The 18,652-nt window shown below is 40.5% G+C and overlaps 1 protein-coding gene across 1 annotated transcript in view; it reads left to right on the top strand.

Annotated features, from left to right (window-relative positions):
- Positions 1–18,652, top strand: part of LOC115786398 (fibroblast growth factor receptor-like 1) — a 71,990-nt gene that overhangs the window by 22,537 nt on the left and 30,801 nt on the right. The window contains 1 exon segment of the mRNA XM_075074400.1: positions 9,251–9,523. Within this exon segment, the coding sequence (XP_074930501.1) occupies positions 9,251–9,523 (273 nt within the window).

Raw genomic sequence — 18,652 nt, 5'->3', positions numbered from 1 at the left:
CAGCCCCAGCTATCACACACTGCCAAAATATACAACACAACAACAAAAAAAATTCTGCACGTAAAAAAATTCTGTTTTAATGCCCCTCCCCTACTTCTGATGTATTATACAAATCTTTGTCGTGCCAGTTATGGTATGAATTTTATTATCATTCATCTAAGAAAATTGTATTCATGGACACCTATATGAAATGCGTTAGTGAATGTGGTTTGAATAAACAGCACTTTGTTGGCAATGATCACATAATTTCTTAGAATGTGGACTAGAGACCCAAACACATTAAAACTGTGAGTTAATTTGTCACTGGGTCGTATCTGAAAACGTGAATGTGTATTCGTAGTATTTGCTGCCCAGAGCCAGCAAAACAATCTGTTTGTACTCGAGTGTAGCAACTGAAGCAATTTGCATTCATTTTGCTAATAAATGTCCACTTTTAGTGTGCCTGTAGGTTAATGAATATGAGACCAAACCAGGTGAACTGACTGGACCTCCTGTGGGGTATGACTGGTTACACCAAACTGAACTGTGTTCGTTTATGCAAATCAGTTTAAATCTGCCAGAGAGGATTGATTGTTATAAGATTGTTATACCAAATAACCTATTTAGGCTGAGCCAAGTCATACGCTATAAAATAATCTGAACTGGATGACTCAGGAGAAGGGTGTACTAGACTAGACTGGACTGGAAAAGAACATAAAAAAACAACTGTCAACCTCTACTAGGACATGCTGCAGTATTGTTTGGTGTGATAATGCTGTTGGCAAACTGATATACCCATATACCCACTGAGGAAAACAAGAAAAGAAAAAAAAGAGGGTGGTAGATCTTGTTTACTGAAAAAAAAAAGATAAATTCTGAGTGGGGAAAAATGAGCTCATTTTGTGGGCCTTTTGCAGCAGTGTTAATTTCATTGATGAAATATTTTCGTCATAGTTTTCGTCAACGACCCTTTTTTTTCATGACGAAAAAAGAGACGATGCAATGACAAAATTCATTGACATTTTCGTCAACAAATGAAAACGAGACAAAAATGCTTGGCGGGGACAACATCCAATCAGAACTGATTTAATTTTGTGACAGGGCGGGACAAGTTAGGAAAACATCCAATCAAATGCACAGTTGCACAAATTTGCTCTAAACCCGGGAAGGACAAACTAGCCTGTGAATTGTTGTTACTTCTGATAGAACTAAGTTATGTAACCAATGTCAGCAGGGAGAAAGAGAAGAGCCGATGTATGGACACATTTGTCCTTTGATACCGTGACAAACAAAACGATGTGTAAACCATGTGGGGCGACTATCTCGGGTAAAAACACGACAAAGCTTAAACGACATCTGCAAACCAGTCACCCAGATCTCCATGCAAAGGTAAGCATTTTAATGTCATGCAGGGTAAAGTGTTTTTCCCAGTTTAGCGTTTGTGTTTAGAGAAAATCTCCACACCGCGGTGGATTAGCCTTTCCTAATCTTAGTCCTGAACACTGCCCTGTACCTTTCAGAGCGTGTCCTGCTGTAAAACCCTCGTATTATCTCAGTAAGGTGGTGTTAATAATCAGGTGTGAGGGAAGCAGGTGAAATGCTAATGTTAATATTATTAATAATATTCCATAACTTTTAATAAATGTTTAATTTCGTGTAAGTGTGTATAATGACTAACTCAAAAGAACTGAAGAAAAAGCATTTACATTTTACACCCTTTATATTTTAGTCGACTAAATCGACTGTAGATTTAGTCTAAATTATGACTAAAACTAAATTACATTTTCGTCAAAAGACTATGACTAAAACTAAATCAAAATTTGCTGTCAAAATTAACACTGTTTTGCAGTGCTCATATCCTGCTCTACCATGTAAATGTAAATGTAATCTGTTGTTAGGAAGTCACAATATAAATCATGCATAATACATCATGAAATTAAAATCATATGATGCTTTACTAAGGTGTTACAGGCAGTGATGTCAGTAGTAGTAGTAGTAGTAGTACTCTAATCTGACTACCTTTTTCGGTAACGAGTAATCTAATGCATTACGCATTTTGCAGTCCAGTAATAAGATTAAAGTTACTTATCAAAGTCACTGTGCGTTACCATTTTTTTCCATTTTCTTAGTAAAAAGATATATTTTTGCTTTCTTCTTGCATCTCGGGGAGTGACGTCTGTCCGATGCAACAATTAAGTCCCGTTTTCAGCATGAGGACAATAACAGCACACAGCCACACATATGGAAAGAATGGAGGGAGGAGAGAGATGCGCGTTTTCTAGCTGGAAACTATTGTGAGTTTGTGTCAACTAAAGATGACAACATCAAGGTTAGTTGTGCACGCTGTGCTGGTGACAAAGTGCTAACTAGCTTCAAAAACACTACGTCAAATTTGAAGAAACATTTGGAGTCGCAGCACGGCACAGTCACACTTACAGAGCGAGTCCCACCAGGTGGCGCGAAGCAGAGCTGCAACTAATGCAGGAGGCCCCCCAGCACCCAAACAACAAAAGCTGGACTTCGGGGCAAAACCAGTAAGTGGGGGAAACTTGAAGAAGTTGGACAGTATGTAGTAGAGAAAATGCTGCCCTTAATCACGGTTGACTCACCCTCGATTCGTGGTTGTCATTTTATGTTGAGGCGGTGGGAGGTGCTGCCGGTGTTGTGCCACAAAGTGATCGTCTGCCATAAAGTGATTCGGATGTTTCTAGGTGCTTTTATGTGTAATGTTTTTGCTTATATGGGTAAATATAGTGCATGATTTATGAAGGGCTTATACATAAAATGAAGAAATTACCTACTAATCCAGAGCTTTATGGCCACTTAAAATATCTTCATAGAACTGTGATGTTACATTTGTTGTGATTTCTGCAGCCTTCTGAGCCAGATTTCTGTTTAAAAAGACATTTTTAATGTCAATGACAGTTTTTACCTTGATAAAAAAAACAAATATATAAAAGTCACTTTGCTAAAAACTGATTGCAGCTTCTACCTTGTGATAGAAATGCTGTTTCTCAAAATGACTGATATCGTTCATGAGAGATATGTTTGACATGTTTCACGGATCATAGGTCAACAAGTCATTTACAGCCGTTTAAATACAGGCAGTCATTTTTTGGCAAATACTAGAAATCACTTTTTGGCACAACACTGGCAGCTGTTGAATGTAACTAATGAAGTAACTTCTAATCTAACTTAGTTACTTCTAAAATTAAGTAATCAGTAAAGTAACTAAGGTACCTTTTAAATGAGTAATCAGTAATCAGATTACTTTTTCAAGGTAACTATGCCATCACTGGTTTCAGGTGCATGAACACTACAAATTTTAGCTCTTTGGTAGGCGGTTGCTTGGCAATATGATAGTGTCATAATATGTGATATAGATGAGAACCTTCAGGGGCCTAAGATTTACCTGTGTGCCCGGTTTGGACAGGCAGACAGACTGTGATTTGGTGTATTATATTAGAATACTGTCAGATACGGTATTATAAAATTGCAGGGCTTGATAGTCAGTGGTGCCTAGCTACCATCTATGGGATTATGACTAAACTCAAATAAGTCAAAATCCTGTCTTGATGAAATGTTATAGCGCCACAGTACTTCGATTAGTTTCGGATAATTGGCTCTGGTCGGTGAAACAAAGAGTTGTTCATGACCAGGCTGCTGCTAAAACACTTGTAAATTATTCAGTTTCTATTCAATAAGTATTTATTTGTACAGTAACTAACATTCCCCATATTGTATGACTACAAGGTCATCCTTTGGTGAGGATAGTTTAGGATTTATTAAAGAACTGGTGATTATACTGCCACAGTCTGTCTAAACAGCTAAATCGCCCCAGGAATTCTGTTGATAGTGTAAACTTACATAAAATAAATCCAGGATAAATTTTCTGATTTTTATCTGGAGAAGTAAGAGCTAAAAGTGATGAGGCTAATGTGCATGAAAGTCTGTGTTTGCTCCAAATACAGCCTAATTCATCATCCAGCTTGGAACTTGAGCTTCGCATTTGCAGTTGTTTTGGGAGTAACTGCTGAAAGAACAGAATGTACAGTATGAACTAATTTCTTCTTTATTTGGCCTTCAGACTTTCTCCTTCAGTCCACGCAGAGGTCGTGCAGCTCTGAGCAGGAGGCTTCTGTCCCTGCAGGAATAGCGTGGCTGGCGTGGGCTGTATTTTCCAGCAGTTAGGCTGCAGAATACCCAATGTGCACATTCAACCTGTCTACAAACTCCCTGCTGCATAAGCATAGGGCAGAGGGAGGGGTGTGTGTGCATGTGTGTGTGTTTATGTATATGTGGGCGCAAGTAAACTGTCTTCAAGGAGCTTTAAATTGTTGCGGGAAGTCAGTTGTGGGCAAGAGAGCACCATAAGCTCAGATGCACAAAGCCCTGCAATTTTCTCAAAGATGCTAACCCAAAAAAAATGATAAGACAGTGATGCTTAGGCACACAGAAATTCATGATTACTGTAATTTGACTATATACAGTGTCAAGAAAACATTTATGAACGGCCTGATTTTCTGCAGTGATTGGATCAAAACTAGGGCTCTGGCATGTGGTCCTACACACAGCGTACGGACAGCTTTGCAGACTACCATCTACATTTTTACTGTCACCGGGGGACAGTGTCACAAACTACCTGTCTGTGTGCTACTCTAGCTTATGCTGTTGTTGGCCCATTAGCCAGCTGCTGAGAAGAACAAAGTTATGGCATACAAAGAGCTGAAGTTAAATTAGGTGTTAAAAACAATGAAAGCGTCCACAGCAGCCACCATCTGTGCTTCTCATGCTGTATTTTTTTTTTTTTTAATCTTCTGTTTTTTAGCGTAGCTGCCATTTGCGGTGAACTCTGCTATTATTCGGGTTCTCTGTTCCGGCCTCTGTTGAGCACCTTGCTTTCTAGTGGGTTAAGGTCTCAGTTTGTTGTAGGTTTACCGCAGTATTTAGGCTTATTGTCCAACTGCATCACTCAGCTATACTAAGCTTCAGCTGGCAGACAGCCACCCTGAACTAATCCTATAAAATATCTTGATAAAGTTATTAATTTTTTTAGACCCAGAGGCAGTAGTGCATTCCCAAATTATGATGCTTCTTGTTCAGTATTTATTCATTACGATGGTGTCAGTATGCAGTAATCTTTTGCATTACGTGTAGCACTGCATGTTTTAAACATCAGGTGTGTAGTCATGTTTTTTTTATTGGAGAATAGCTGCTTTTTTATCTCATTAAAACTGTGATGACTTCTTTGTGCACATCACAGATGTCTCATTACTATATTTTGCATTCATAGACAGTTTGTCTATCTGTGGAGCGGTAAATATCTACCATCCATTCATCCATTAAAATTCTTTTATGCAAAGCAAATGTTTATTGTCGAAGCCTTCCAGGATCTCTTTTTTTATGAGGCATGGCTCAATTAAGCAGATGTTTCTTTTCAGTGTGAAATAATATTGTGTTTTTTTGTACATCAGCACAACTCTAACCAAGACCTCCAGTATTAGTTCACTGACCGGACCTGGACTGGAGGGTTATTGACTCCTAACCCCAGTTACCAGTTAGTAGCATTGCACATCATAATTAACATTTTCTTACATAAACCTACTTTCAGCCGCACATTCACCATTTACTCAGTGGAAGCTGCACATGCAGAAATGCATAAGCAGTCCGACCTGCGTCTTGTGAAAGAAGAATAGATTAGATTTTTTTTACTCGTTTCAGTTTCACCCCCAAGAGACAGATTTAAAAAGACTTTTCTTTGGTCATGGACCTGGGAGCAGGAGAGGAGGAGGAGGAGAAGAAGCTGCTGCTCATGTGTTCCCATCACTGGGGGAGAGAGAGTGGGAAGGAAATTTAGAGGTAGAGGAGGAAGATGTAGGAGAGGTTAACTGTCGAAAGTTGAGAGGTTTGGCTAGAGGTCCTGTTCCTGTGATCCCCTGGGGAAGAAATTTAGGAAGTGTGCATGTGTGTGTGTGCGCGCAGAAGGAGAAAGAGAAAAGAGTGCGGTGAACGAAGAGGACAGTGTGAATGAGTGTGCTGAAAGAGGAAAAGAGTGAGTAAAGTGAAGTGGCAGAAAGGAAAAGAGCGAAGTCAGGGAAAATGAGGCGACAGGAGGTGCTAGTAAGAGGAAGAGGGGTTAAGGCCAAGAAAAAAGAGTGGTAGGGGAGTAGTTCAGAGCTAGGGGGAATAAAATTTCGTGGGGGAAGAAAAAGAAATAAATACAAAGCAAAATTAGGAATATGGTTATGTTTAAAGAGGTGAAAGTGTGCAAGAGAAAGAAAGAAAGAAGGGAAAGTATTTCAAATACACCAAGAAAAGAACGAATGGATTTTATGTGTGTTCAGAGAGATATATATCAGAAGAAAATAACAAAAACAGACCAAAATATCCAGGGATATATAACCACGTTACCAGAAAAGAAAAAGAATAGATGTATAGGAGAAAGAGTTAGCTCAGGGCCCCTGATGAGAAAGCCATACAGATGAACGAACACATTCCCCTGTCAAGGAATGAGGAGTTTGGAGGAGAGGCTCCTCTCAATACCTGTATGACTAATGTCTTTTCACACACTTCACTTCCATCCATCCATCACTGTGTCCACATCCTGCTTCCCTCTTTAAATAACAATACCCCCTTGTTAGCACAATCTAGAAACTACTGTGACTGTTCCCCCATTTTTATAAATCTCTTCTCAATTCTTCAGCTTTATGTCTTGTGCTTCATCTTTTTCATCTCCTACTTCTGCAGCTGCACGGCGAAGGAAGGAACCTAGTTACAGCTTCGGTATATCAACTTTTTAAGGCATGTTTATATATAATTTTAAACAAATCTGGTGTTACATTACATAACACATATTCTCCTCTCACTCTTTACACACAAAGCCCCGCCCCAGGCCCTGCTCACACATGCAGCTTCCTCAGTGCTGCAAACTAGATTTAGCAACATTTTTAATCCCGTTTAGTGACATTTTCCCCAAAAAAGACAAACATTTTTGACAAACATTAGCTACTAAGGGAGTCACCAGCACCACCCCACGAGCATGAGGTGTTGCTTTTGTACCAGAGGCACACCTCTCTGCAAGTTGCAGCAGCACATTCATCCCTGGCAGCCTGGCAGCTGACAGAGACACAAAAAAGCTGCTCATAACGTTCTCTCTCTGAGCATATATTTCATTTGAAAATAAAGCTTAAGTCACAGCCCAACAGTTGTGCTAACTTTTGCGTGAGATGATACAGTGGTTATAAAACTGTGATCTTAGCAGTGCAGAGTAGCAACTTGGAAATGGCCTATAAGTGACTGCTGGTTAACAGTGTCGTCTCAATTCAGTCACTTTTCATCCTCATCTCACGGATACAGAAAAATATTTAAATAAGAACACCTTCATTGGGAATGCTTCTGTTTTAAAATGCAGTATAGATAAGGCAGTGAGAAAGAGAGACGCAAACAGATGTTGACCGCCTGGATGTTGTGGACATGTTTATTAGCATTTAAGCATGCCTTAACTACTTTCCACTGAAAGCTGGAAACACTTCAGCAACATAGAGGAATAGATTATATTTTGAAACAGGGTGAGGAAACTATGTTTTTGTGGTTTATTTCTATGAGTCTGTTTTAATGAAAGTACTTGTGACATCTCATGGTTTTCACTTGGCACACTTAATAGAAAATAGAGATATAGATTGTGTAATGCCACTCAGCCTAAAAATACAGCCGTTTGATTTCTGCTTGTCATGCAGGCCAATGTTGCACTGCTGGACAGTTATATAAAATATAGGATGACCCCCCCATACTTTTATGGTAATCCATGGTGGTTCTTGTTGCTCTTGTTTCTCATGCCAGCCACACAAAAAGTGAAAAACTGGAATGCAAGCTGTGATAAAGCTAGTAAATCTTTCATTGTTCTGTGTGGATTGGTGCTACTACCATTACCCCAGTAACCTTTTTTGATTACACTTAACACAATCTACACTTCCTTGCCTTTTCTTCTGAACTCTGAAGTCTTATTCCTCCCCTGTACACCGGATCACTGCTTTTCTCCCTTGTGAATAATTAACAGAAATCTTCAGTACAGTCAGAAGCCAACCAAAAACACCACAGAAGAGGTCAACCAGCCATTTTTTTGACAAAGGCATTTTTAAGCAGTATTAAAAGGGATAATGAATTAAACACACCCCAAATGTTTGAACTATATTAAAGCCATGTTTACATATGTTTCTACTATGTATCAGACCACATTGATTCTGTTTGTTAAACCTCTATCAGGCGCACTGTTATCATGAACCACCGTTTGTCCTTTCTTTTGAATGTTTAACCTGCAGGACATGACCTGAAGTTGGTTGTTTTATGGTGGATTTTCTTACAATTGCCTTTTGTTGTTTTTTCGGGACATTGTTTGCTACATGGTGGCCTATTATGTGTTTTTATAGCTATATTTAGAGAGTATTGTTTTAATCTAAAGGGAGTAATGCAAGGTCAAACAGAGATGCAGAGAACCTAGTTAACTCCCACGCCACTCCTGCTCCCATCCCTCTATGTTTCTGTTTGTCTTTCTTTGTGTGCCGCTCCTATTCAGTCGTATTTCATTCCCTTTCTCTTCTCAGACTTACTCCCTTAAATTCCATACTCCCTTATTCCCTTATTCATTTCCTCCTAGCTTCTCCTCTTACCTTCCCTTTTTCCTTCCTCTGTTTCTCCTCCCCCCCTCCCCTTTGTTCTGTCCCCTCCATTTCTCTCCATCATTTCCACCCACCTTTCCAATTCAATCAGGCTACTTTTATCCCTTTTGTTTTTCTAGTGTGCTGTTTCACAGTAGACCGGCTACTGAGCGGTCAAGGTCACGCCTGGTTTCATGTCAGTGTGGCATCTCAAATGATATTAAAGTTACTGCTCAGCTTCATGTTTGCTTCCAGTCGATGCTTTTGCTCTTTCAGTTAAAGTTATGAATTTGCAAAGCAGTAAATAAATACTTGTATGCTAATTAATTGTCAGGAATAGCAGTCTTACTCAAACTTAATTAAAATGTTAGTTACTTAAAATGTTAATCTAACTTATCAAACTTTGTCAAACAAAAATCTGTTCAAATCCTGACTGGAAGGTATTTGGTCTTTGTCATGGAGGCATCAGAATGACCCGTTATCTCATAGATCACTTTCCTGGAGCTCACTTGTCAATCAAACAGGGTGCACAGTATTCTATGTAGACTAACTGATTATTCCCATTTCTTACAAATGTAACCAGGTTGGGTTTTTTTTATTTTTCTTCTATCCTTAAGGTCCCCCCAGGGTGTCCGAGAGGGTGACCCATCGGCAGAGCGCCCGTCTGGGTCGTACAGTGAAGCTGCCCTGCCCCGTGGAGGGTGACCCCCCTCCCCTCATCATGTGGACCAAAGATGGCCGCAACATCCACAGTGGCTGGACACGGTTCAGGGTGTCACAGCACGCTCTGCGTGTTAAAGAAGTGGAGATGGATGATGCAGGAACTTACATCTGTAAGGCCACCAATGGGTTTGGCAGTGTAAACATCAACTACACACTTATTGTGATAGGTAAGTGTTTCGTACATGAGACGTCAATGTGAACCTTTGGATAAATTGCATCAACACTTAAACTTGCCTCAAGTTATGTGTTCCCACACATTTTTGAAATAAACTTGTATTGAAATGTTTGATCAGTAGAACTAATTGAACACAAAATAAATTATCTTGTGCTTCACGTTAATGTAAAAAGTTAATTGCACCAGTGCAGCCAATGCAAACAGTCTGCAGTCCTAGGAACATTTCATCTGTGTGTGTCTCAACATAAATGAGACACACACACATAGATGAAACAACAATGTCTCAACATAAATGAGACATTGTTGTTCCACATTCCTTTTTCCCTATGCAAGTCTTTAACTCTGTGCCCAGGAGGCTGCATTGTTGTTAATGTCTGGGTGGGCGAGTTGTTACGTGGAGGCAGTAGTCTGTGACACTGTGACAACCTTGCTGCTCAAATACAAGTCTGTGTGGGGTTTTTTTGTATTTGGACTCATGTAGACACTTCCCTCAACTCTTATCCATGTAAACAAAATACCTGTTGGAAGGACAGTGTGTCAGCGTAGAATTACACATACAAGCCTCTGTGTTTGCCTACTTGTGTGTCTAGGTCCGTGTGCCGGTGAATCTCCACACCCGCCTGTGTGTGTGTACTTCATTCCATGTGTTTCTGCAGATGCCACTCTGTGTGTGTGTGTGTGTGTGTGTGTGTGTGTGTGTGTGTGTGTGTGTGTGTGTGTGTGTGTGTGTGTGTGTGTGTGTGTGTGTGTGTGTGTGTGTCAGGTTTCAGTCAGTAGAGTGGATGCCAACAGGGTGATTAAGGCTGCATAGCGTTCCAGAGAATCTGACTAAAGCTGCGCTCTCTGTGCTGCATCGGCACTTCAAAGACTAGGTTGAGTAAAGTGCTCTGAGGCAGATATAAATATATTTTTAAAAAGATAAAAAGTATCTTAAATTTGAAATTAAAGCCTGCACCAAAGCTAGCAGTAGCAAGGTTTTCTGCCAAACTTGGAATCTTAAATAAAGTAATACTTGCAGAATATTTAATGGCGTAATGTTTTATCTGCTAATGAATTGTAACAGTGACCAGGTTTTATGGGTTTTTTCTTCTCGTAGATAGAGCATAGATTTTAGTATCAATTTTTTTTTTTATTATTGAAATGACAGGTTTGCATTTCACGTGTAGTGGCAACAATACATTTTCAATCCTAGCCTGTACAGTAAATTTGCATACTGCAAGTAGAAGTTATCCTGTTATTCTCCAGTAATCATTATTGGTATGCATTCAAAGCTGCATTGGTCGTGACCCGAACTTCAAAGGCAAGCTGGCATACAGAGGGCGGGGGCGGTGGTGGAATGGTGGGGGGCAACAGCTGCCGCTGAGGTCATCCAGACAAGCAGCTGCTGCCCCCTTCTCCCCTCCCTCATTCACTGTCCCTTTCACTCACTTCACGTATGCACATACGCATTCATGTTATGCACATTTAATTGGGCAAATCTATGTGAATCATGTGTTTGTCAGTTTCATTGAGCATTGAATTAAAACATCAAGAATTCGGAATAAGAAACCACAAAACAGGAGTTGTTTTGCAGGTGGAGGCCACTGACATTTTTTCCTTTCTCATCTTTTCTGACTGTTTCTCACTTATTTTGCTTTTGGCTAGGGTCAGTGTCACTACTCATAGCATGAAGCTATACCTGGACCCTACAGAGGTTGCACAGGTCGTCCAACTCCTCCAGCATGGCGCATCCATACGTGCCATTGCCAGAAGGTTTGCTGTATCTCCCAGCACAGTGTCCAGAGCATGGAGGAGATTCCAGGACACAGGCAGTTACTCTAGGAAAGCTGGACAGGGCTGTAGAAGGTCTGTAACCCATCAGCAGAACCGCTATCTGCTCCTTTGTGCAGGAAGGAATAGGATGAGCACTACCAGGCCACTGGTTTGAATGTCTCTGACCAAACAATCAGAAACAGACTTCATGAGGGTGGTCTGAGGACCAGACATCCTCTAGTAGGCCCCGGCTCACTGCATGACACCGTGGAGCCCAATTGGCGTTTTTTTCCACAGAATACCAGAACTGACAGCTCCACCATTGGTGCCCTATGCTTTTCACAAATGAGAGAAGATTTACCCTGAGTACATAGGCGTGAAAGTGTTTGGAGAAGCCGTGGAGAACATTATGCTGCCTGTAACATTGTTCAGCATGACCAGTTTGGTGGTGGGTCAGTGATGTCCTGGGGAGGCATATCCATGAAGGGACACAGACCACTACAGGTTAGGCTACGGCACCCTGATTGCCATTAGATATCACAATGAAATCCTTGTACCCGTTGTCAGACCCTACACTGGTGCAGTGGGTCCTGGGTTCCTCCTGGTGCACCCCCAAGACACCATCTGTCATCTCATTAGAAGCATCCCTGATGTTGTCAGGGCATGCGTACAAGTATATGTGGGTCATAGAAACTACTGAGTACCATTTAAAGTTGCCGCAATTAAATCTCGGCAAAATGGACTAGCCTGCTGAATCATTTTTTCACTTTTATTTTTGGGGTTTCCTTGAATTCAGCCCTCTGTAGGTCAATAATTTTCATTTCCACTGAACGATGTGGCATCCTTTGTTCCTAACACATTACCTCATCCATATCAGTATAAATATCCAGCGTGATTTTTTTCCCCATTGACATGCGATGCGTTTTCAAAGTCTTCCTTTAATTTTTTTGAGCAGATTTATATGATGTGCTTTTGTTTTCTGCTGCTCTGTCGAGGAGTCTCTCACTGCTTTGCTTTCCCCCTTTCCACCTCCTCTCTGCTTTCATCTCCTCTCCTTACCTGTGTGGTCCTGTGTTAATTATCTTATGACCGCTCTGTTTCACAGTAATGAGCCCACACCTGCATGTTATTGTATTTCCTTCTCAATTTCTAACCCAAAGTATCATTTAGCACCTTTTTCCTATTAGCACCCAATATCAGCCCTCATTCCTCCTTCCCCAGTCAGCTGGCTCATTTTTCTCCAACCACGTTTTAATTTGTATCAATATTTTCACAGTTTCCTATTTTCCCCAGATGTTTTAGCATTCGATTGCCATAAAATACCCACTGTACTCCAGCTTGGTGGTTGGAAGGGATGGAGAGGCATTTTGTGAAGTCAGGCTTTTGTTGATGTGGGGAAATTAGAAGATTCTTTGAAGGGTTTGTTCTTTTATTTTGTGTGTAGGTTGGAAAATGTTTGTAAGTAAAGTGTGTGTGTGCGTGTGGTTGTTTATTTGAGGATTTGTGTATGTGCATATGTTCATGCGTCACTGTGAGAAGATTTATAGGACCACCAGTAATGTGAAACCAAAAAGAGATATTTTTTTTTTCTGCTCTACAAACCTCAGTGACCTTCAAAAAAACTGTAAAAGCAAGGCAAGCTGCTCTTTCCTGCTCCCACAATCTTTTCATTGTGTTTCTTCTTTGTTGTTCTCACTTTTTGTTTCAGTCTGGGTTTTTTTTTTTTTTTGCATATTGTTTGAAATTCTGATTTTTCTTTCTTTCTAGAGCAGTGAATGATGATGAATGAAAATTTATAGTTCAAACCAGATGTGATGACAATGAAAGCGTGTCTGGAGCCGAGTTGGGAAACTGTGCATAAAAAAGGACGGAAGGAAATGGTTTGGGGTCGTGTGTATGTATGTGCATGCTTGCATTTAGGCGTGCTTTCAGTGCATGTGTGCATAAAAATGCAGCTTTGAGTTTTAATGAGCGTGCGTGCGTGTGCGCCAGTGTGCATATGCAGTCCTGGGTGACATGATGATTTGCGGTGATTTAAGAGCTCAACCATAGCAGCTGACATCTGTTCATAATTGGAGAACAAAGAGCAAAGACAGGCAGAGAAACATATCAAACCTAGGCATAATGTGTGTTTGAATAAATTTGTTTGTACATGATTTGTGTTCATCAAGCAGCGGCTACGTAATGAAGACTGAAGTAAGAAAAAACATGACAAATGGCAAAAACCAAACCAGCACTTGGAAGAGAATTGTTTTAGAAAATTATTGTATAGTTTCTTAAATGTAATTTTGTGGTTTTATACGAGGATTACCATACTAACAGTAGTAAACTCCTGACATCACCCAGCAAAGCCGTTTGTCATGAAATTTCAGTGTGATATTGCACACAGAATAAATATCTTCACATTGTTCCTTCTGTGTGCTTGTTGCCTTTTAGGACTTTTAGGAATTTTTGCAGGTTTAGTCTTTCTTCATTGAACTGCATTGCATGTGTGAGACTGCAGCTGTCTTCCGGCCAGAAGCTAACACATGATATCACGTTGCAGACCAACATCATCTCACCATCCATCAGTTTCTCCATCCTGATGCCCCTTTTATTTTGTGTTCTCAAATTTCAGATTTTTTTAATTGAGATATCTGGTGCCTCATCTGGAGAGGATATAGAGGTAGCCAAGTTTTGCAGCCTAATTGGAATGAGTCACACACAAAGAGAGTAAAGTATGTGTCTGTGATTGCACGGAGCTTAAAATGAATCTCAAATAACCCAGTGTCTTTCACACAAAACCTCACCCACCTACTTGACAAACATACCAACTCTGCTCTGGTTAGTTGGGGGTTCGTTTTAGCATTTGAGGCATTACAGGGAGCAGTAAAGAGTACAGAACATAAATAAGGTATCATTTCAAAATAAATCCCAGAAATCATCAAGTGGTTTAACCCCCTCCTCTTGACCTTAAAGCCGCCTTACTAACAGGGGGGGGGGGCAGATTCCAGGAGAACTTTTCTTCCTTTGTCTCTCCTTATGCAAAGGGTTGTTTCTCTTATTAAAGGTGAATCAACATTATAGCTTACAAATTTATCAGAGAAGTTCTGAAAGTCTCAGCTACACTGCATGGATGGTACCGTATTTACTTTTTTATAATAGGAATGTTTAAAATGTGTGTTAAAATCCTCGGAGTCTCGGAAGTCTTTGCATTTAAAGAGGAAAATGACTTGAGCTTATACTTGATTTCGCTAGCAGTTGCAGAAAGTTAGGGCAGAGTTGAAAGAGTGTATGTGCGCCTGTTTCTTCGCCTGTCACAGTCATTTTGTGCGGTTCCGCATCAGGCTTGTTCCGTTCTCTTTGGTCCTGCTTTTGTTACAACATGCCGCCCTTACAGTGAAGTAGACAAAGCTGTTGCTCCGGAAATCAGGGTGGCACTGTGGAGATGTAAACATGCTGGTGTGTATGCGTACACACACGTGTGTGTGTGTGTGTGTTCAGGCAGATATGACAAAGCAGAAAGAATGGATTCAGGTTTCAAAAGCTGTTTACCAAACACCTTGTTGTTTGTTGTAATGATAAACATGAAGATGCACATGGATATATTTACTGTATCTTTTTGCATATACATGTCAACATGACAGGACAGGGAAATATTTGTCCAGTCCCTCACATGCAAATGTGGACAAAATACAGATGCACATCAAGATCAACACAATCGCACACTCCTCAGGGGCCCCAGCCTCCATTTCATGCTTGTCTGTCCCACATCCTCTCGTTCTGCCTCGTTTCACTTGCAGCAAAGAAGAGGAAAGAAGATGGACATGAGGGAGACACAGCAAAAGAAAACAAAGCCGTCGACAAGGCTGGAGTATAAAAGAGAACGATAAAAACGATGGAAGTCTCGAAAAACTGTGTCGTAACAGGTCGAGTTGTCACACATGCATTCAAAGCACTGTAGGGATAAAGAGATTTGTATCTTCTGTATCTGCTTTTACCTGGCCCAGAGGTGGCCTGTGGAAAATGTAGTGCAATAACACCACAACCACCGTTGTCATGGGCCGTGAATAGTTATCTTACTTAACTTCTCATCAAAACTACAGTTAACTTTTTGCGTACTCACCTTCTCATTCCTTTTTCTCTCTGTCCTTTTCTCGTCCACCTTAAATATCCTTTTGGTGTCTCTCTCACAACACTACTGCAGTTGGATTCCTTCAGCATTACCAGTCGAGAAGAGACGTCTTTTCTCTTGAGCGTCTTTCACCTCCTCGTTCTTTTGCCTCCTGTTTGCCTTCATGCTCCATTAACATCTGTGTATGTGCATGTGTGTGTGTGTGTGAGTGCGTATGGCTTTTTCTCTACTGATTGTACGCCAAGTAAAGCTCTCACAGACCCCTAATGGGTCTTAAATACCTTGTGCTAGCTTTGACTTCAATTCTCTGCACTAGATGCCATCTGTCAGTCAACAAGGCTTTTTCTCCAGGCCCAAGTGGTGACTCATTTTGAGGAGAAAATCCACCCCAAAACTGAAGGGAAACACGCATTTCATATGATTATGGAGAGTGTACGTAGGTTGAAATCTCTTAAATCACAGTTTTTCTAGGAAAACTGACATCTGCTTCTAGTTTCCCACTTGTTACTATTAATATAGTTATTGATGGTATTATAAGCAAAATATATGTTGGTTTAAAATAAAAGTAGTCACTTTTATACACCAACTACCATCTGTAACCATAAAACCGCTTACAGGCCTTACAGGTGGAGAGAAAACTCTGATCACCATGTCACAAAGCAGTGTTCTGCTGGTGACGCTTTGGTCTGGCTTTCATGCAGACGTTACTTTGAAAAGTACTATCTACTTAAGATTGTGGAAGGCCAGGCAATGTCACTACCCAGCAGTCTCCCCCAGCAGGACAGTGCACCCTGCCACACCACAGCAACTGCACAGCAACAGCTCGAGAAATATCAGAGGCCAAGGCATTGACCAGGCCTCCAGACTTCACAGATCTCAGTTCAGTCAAGAATGTGTGCCGCGAACAAACAGGACCAAACGATCCTGCACAATGGTTAGCCAGGTAGTTTTAATGTTGTGGTTGATTGGTGTTTATTGTAGTAATGTGTTATTGTTGGGTTATCAGGTGAGAGCCGTGGTGCAGATGTTATCTGTACGTTTGTCAGAAAGATTAATGGATTGGGGAAAACCATTAAACTTTAGTGCAGGTAACTTTCTTTGTTCTTATCACCCTTCATGTTGCTCATTTATTAATATTAATGTGGTATTTTAATGCTGTAATTGATTGAAATGCTGCTTTTTAAAATCAATGAATCATAGTTTAGAAACTTATCATGCTTTGTATGAAAACCCTGTCTTAATCTCTAAAATACAAGCAAATGCAGCTGGTGAGTAAAGGCAGTAAAGCAGTAGTATCGCACAGTATTTGGGGATTACTGGCACTCCACCACTACATACCCACTCCGTCTTGGTCTTTGCTCTGTTCTGTGCTCTCTTAGTTCTGTTTCAGGGTGGAATTTGACTTTAACTTCATTTACCAGCTGTTCAAAAACTCTAAAGCAAACGTATTTTCACCCTGGGTTTCCACAGCAACTCTCCCATAGCTAATATGAGGTGTAATGTTACCTCTCTGTGTGTTTTGGCTCAGCAGCATCCTTTGAGTGAAAAATATAAGACTAATAAGAAATGTAGCAGGATTTTACACGTATCATTTGGTGCCCTATTACTCATATCATGAAGTGCACTCTGTCCCCAAATATGGATAAAACTATGTGAAACTGAAAATTTGAGAATGTGGGACGTTTTAAAGTATCTCAGCTCCTCAGTTAAGACGGACTCAGTGCAAGTCCAGCGGCGGCAGAAGATGGGAGAAATGCAAAGGCAGAGAGGGTGATGACATATTGGCAAAGGCAAATGAAAGAATGCACGCAAGAATGGAGAAAACATAACTGTAGAAACTGGGTTTGATGAGTGAGACTGTGCAGAAGTAAGGTTAGAGCTCCTTTAAAAGTCTTAAAAGGAAATGTGTTTATTTATTTTAAAGGAAGGCCGTAATAAAATGTTTTCAATCAAATCCGTCAATGCTGGATCATGAATAGTCGGGTTTTTTTGTTTGTTTGTTTGTTTGTTTTCAGACAAATCCAAATATTTGCCAAATCTGTATTTTTAATCAGTTTGCTTCATACAGAACCATATGTGCACTGTCTGCTTCTAATGACGAGCACTGATGTAGGTAAGAGCAAATTCAGTAAAAATGTGATAATTATCCAAAACTGTGAGCCATGGCTGAGACTGGTACCAGGCTATGGAAACTAAGCAGTGCACTTGTGCAGGAACTGAAGATGATAGAAATGAACACAGTGGCATCTGGCAGTGTTCCCAAGCTAATTTATTTGCCCACACATCGCTGTGCATTTCTGATAAAACAGCATGTTTTTGGTACATCTGAGATCAGATTATGGCAGCGGGCTAATAAATCACAAAAGTCAGACTGCTTCCCCTAACCCTAAACGATTTTTTTTGTTATTATTTTGGTTATAATAAAGTCCTCAATGTACTTCTAAAAACTTTAAAATTCTTAAAGCTAACTGGCTTTAAGCGTAGGAACCGGAAATTTACGATGCACTTGCTTTGCTAAATTTTTCCACATGGCACAACAAGATTGAAAGGGAGCTTTTAACCTCTGTAACATTGAACACACAGTAAATGTCATCATGTATACTATTTTAATCTGTAATTTTTCAGATATTTTAAACTGATTGAGCTAAGCTTTACCAAAAGGTTTGTCTTTTCAGATTCATAATCTATAACACTTGACCTTGTCATAAGATGCTTTATTTGCTTCTGATACCAAACTTCTTGCAAACAACTTGCAAAAAGAATGGCATAAAATTAAATTCATACATGTTTATCAAACAGATGATAAATTTCAGGATCACAGGGTGCTGTTGGAGAATCAACAAGTTAAGCTATGAGCAGGTAATTAAGCAGGGAGAGCTCGCAGCCATTGTAAAAGGCATCGACAGAGCCTCTCAATGAGACACTCACTGTTTCCAGAGTGGGTGCTTATGGGAGATGTGTCCTGCACCCCCCATCGCTAAACAGCCACCCACTGCCACTCCAAAGCCTCACCCCACCTGCAAATGAAAGCAAACAAGGTGCTTCAGATTGTCTCTCTGCATAACTTGCAGTCCCTCAAACACAGCAACAACGAAGCTGCAGTCTCACAGCAGTGGGCTTAACCTCTGCAATAAACTCATTGATGAAGTCGCTCACACACACACACTGCAAATGACTGGGAGGAGGGGAGGATAAAGGAGAGGAGGCAAGAAGAAGGGAGGATATGAAGGATTAAGAAAGAAGGGGGAGCAGCAC

This window comes from Archocentrus centrarchus, chromosome 10 (assembly GCF_007364275.1).
Source record: "Archocentrus centrarchus isolate MPI-CPG fArcCen1 chromosome 10, fArcCen1, whole genome shotgun sequence".
NCBI classification, from domain to species: domain Eukaryota; kingdom Metazoa; phylum Chordata; class Actinopteri; order Cichliformes; family Cichlidae; genus Archocentrus; species Archocentrus centrarchus.
This window is presented reverse-complemented; position numbering and strand designations above follow the sequence as displayed.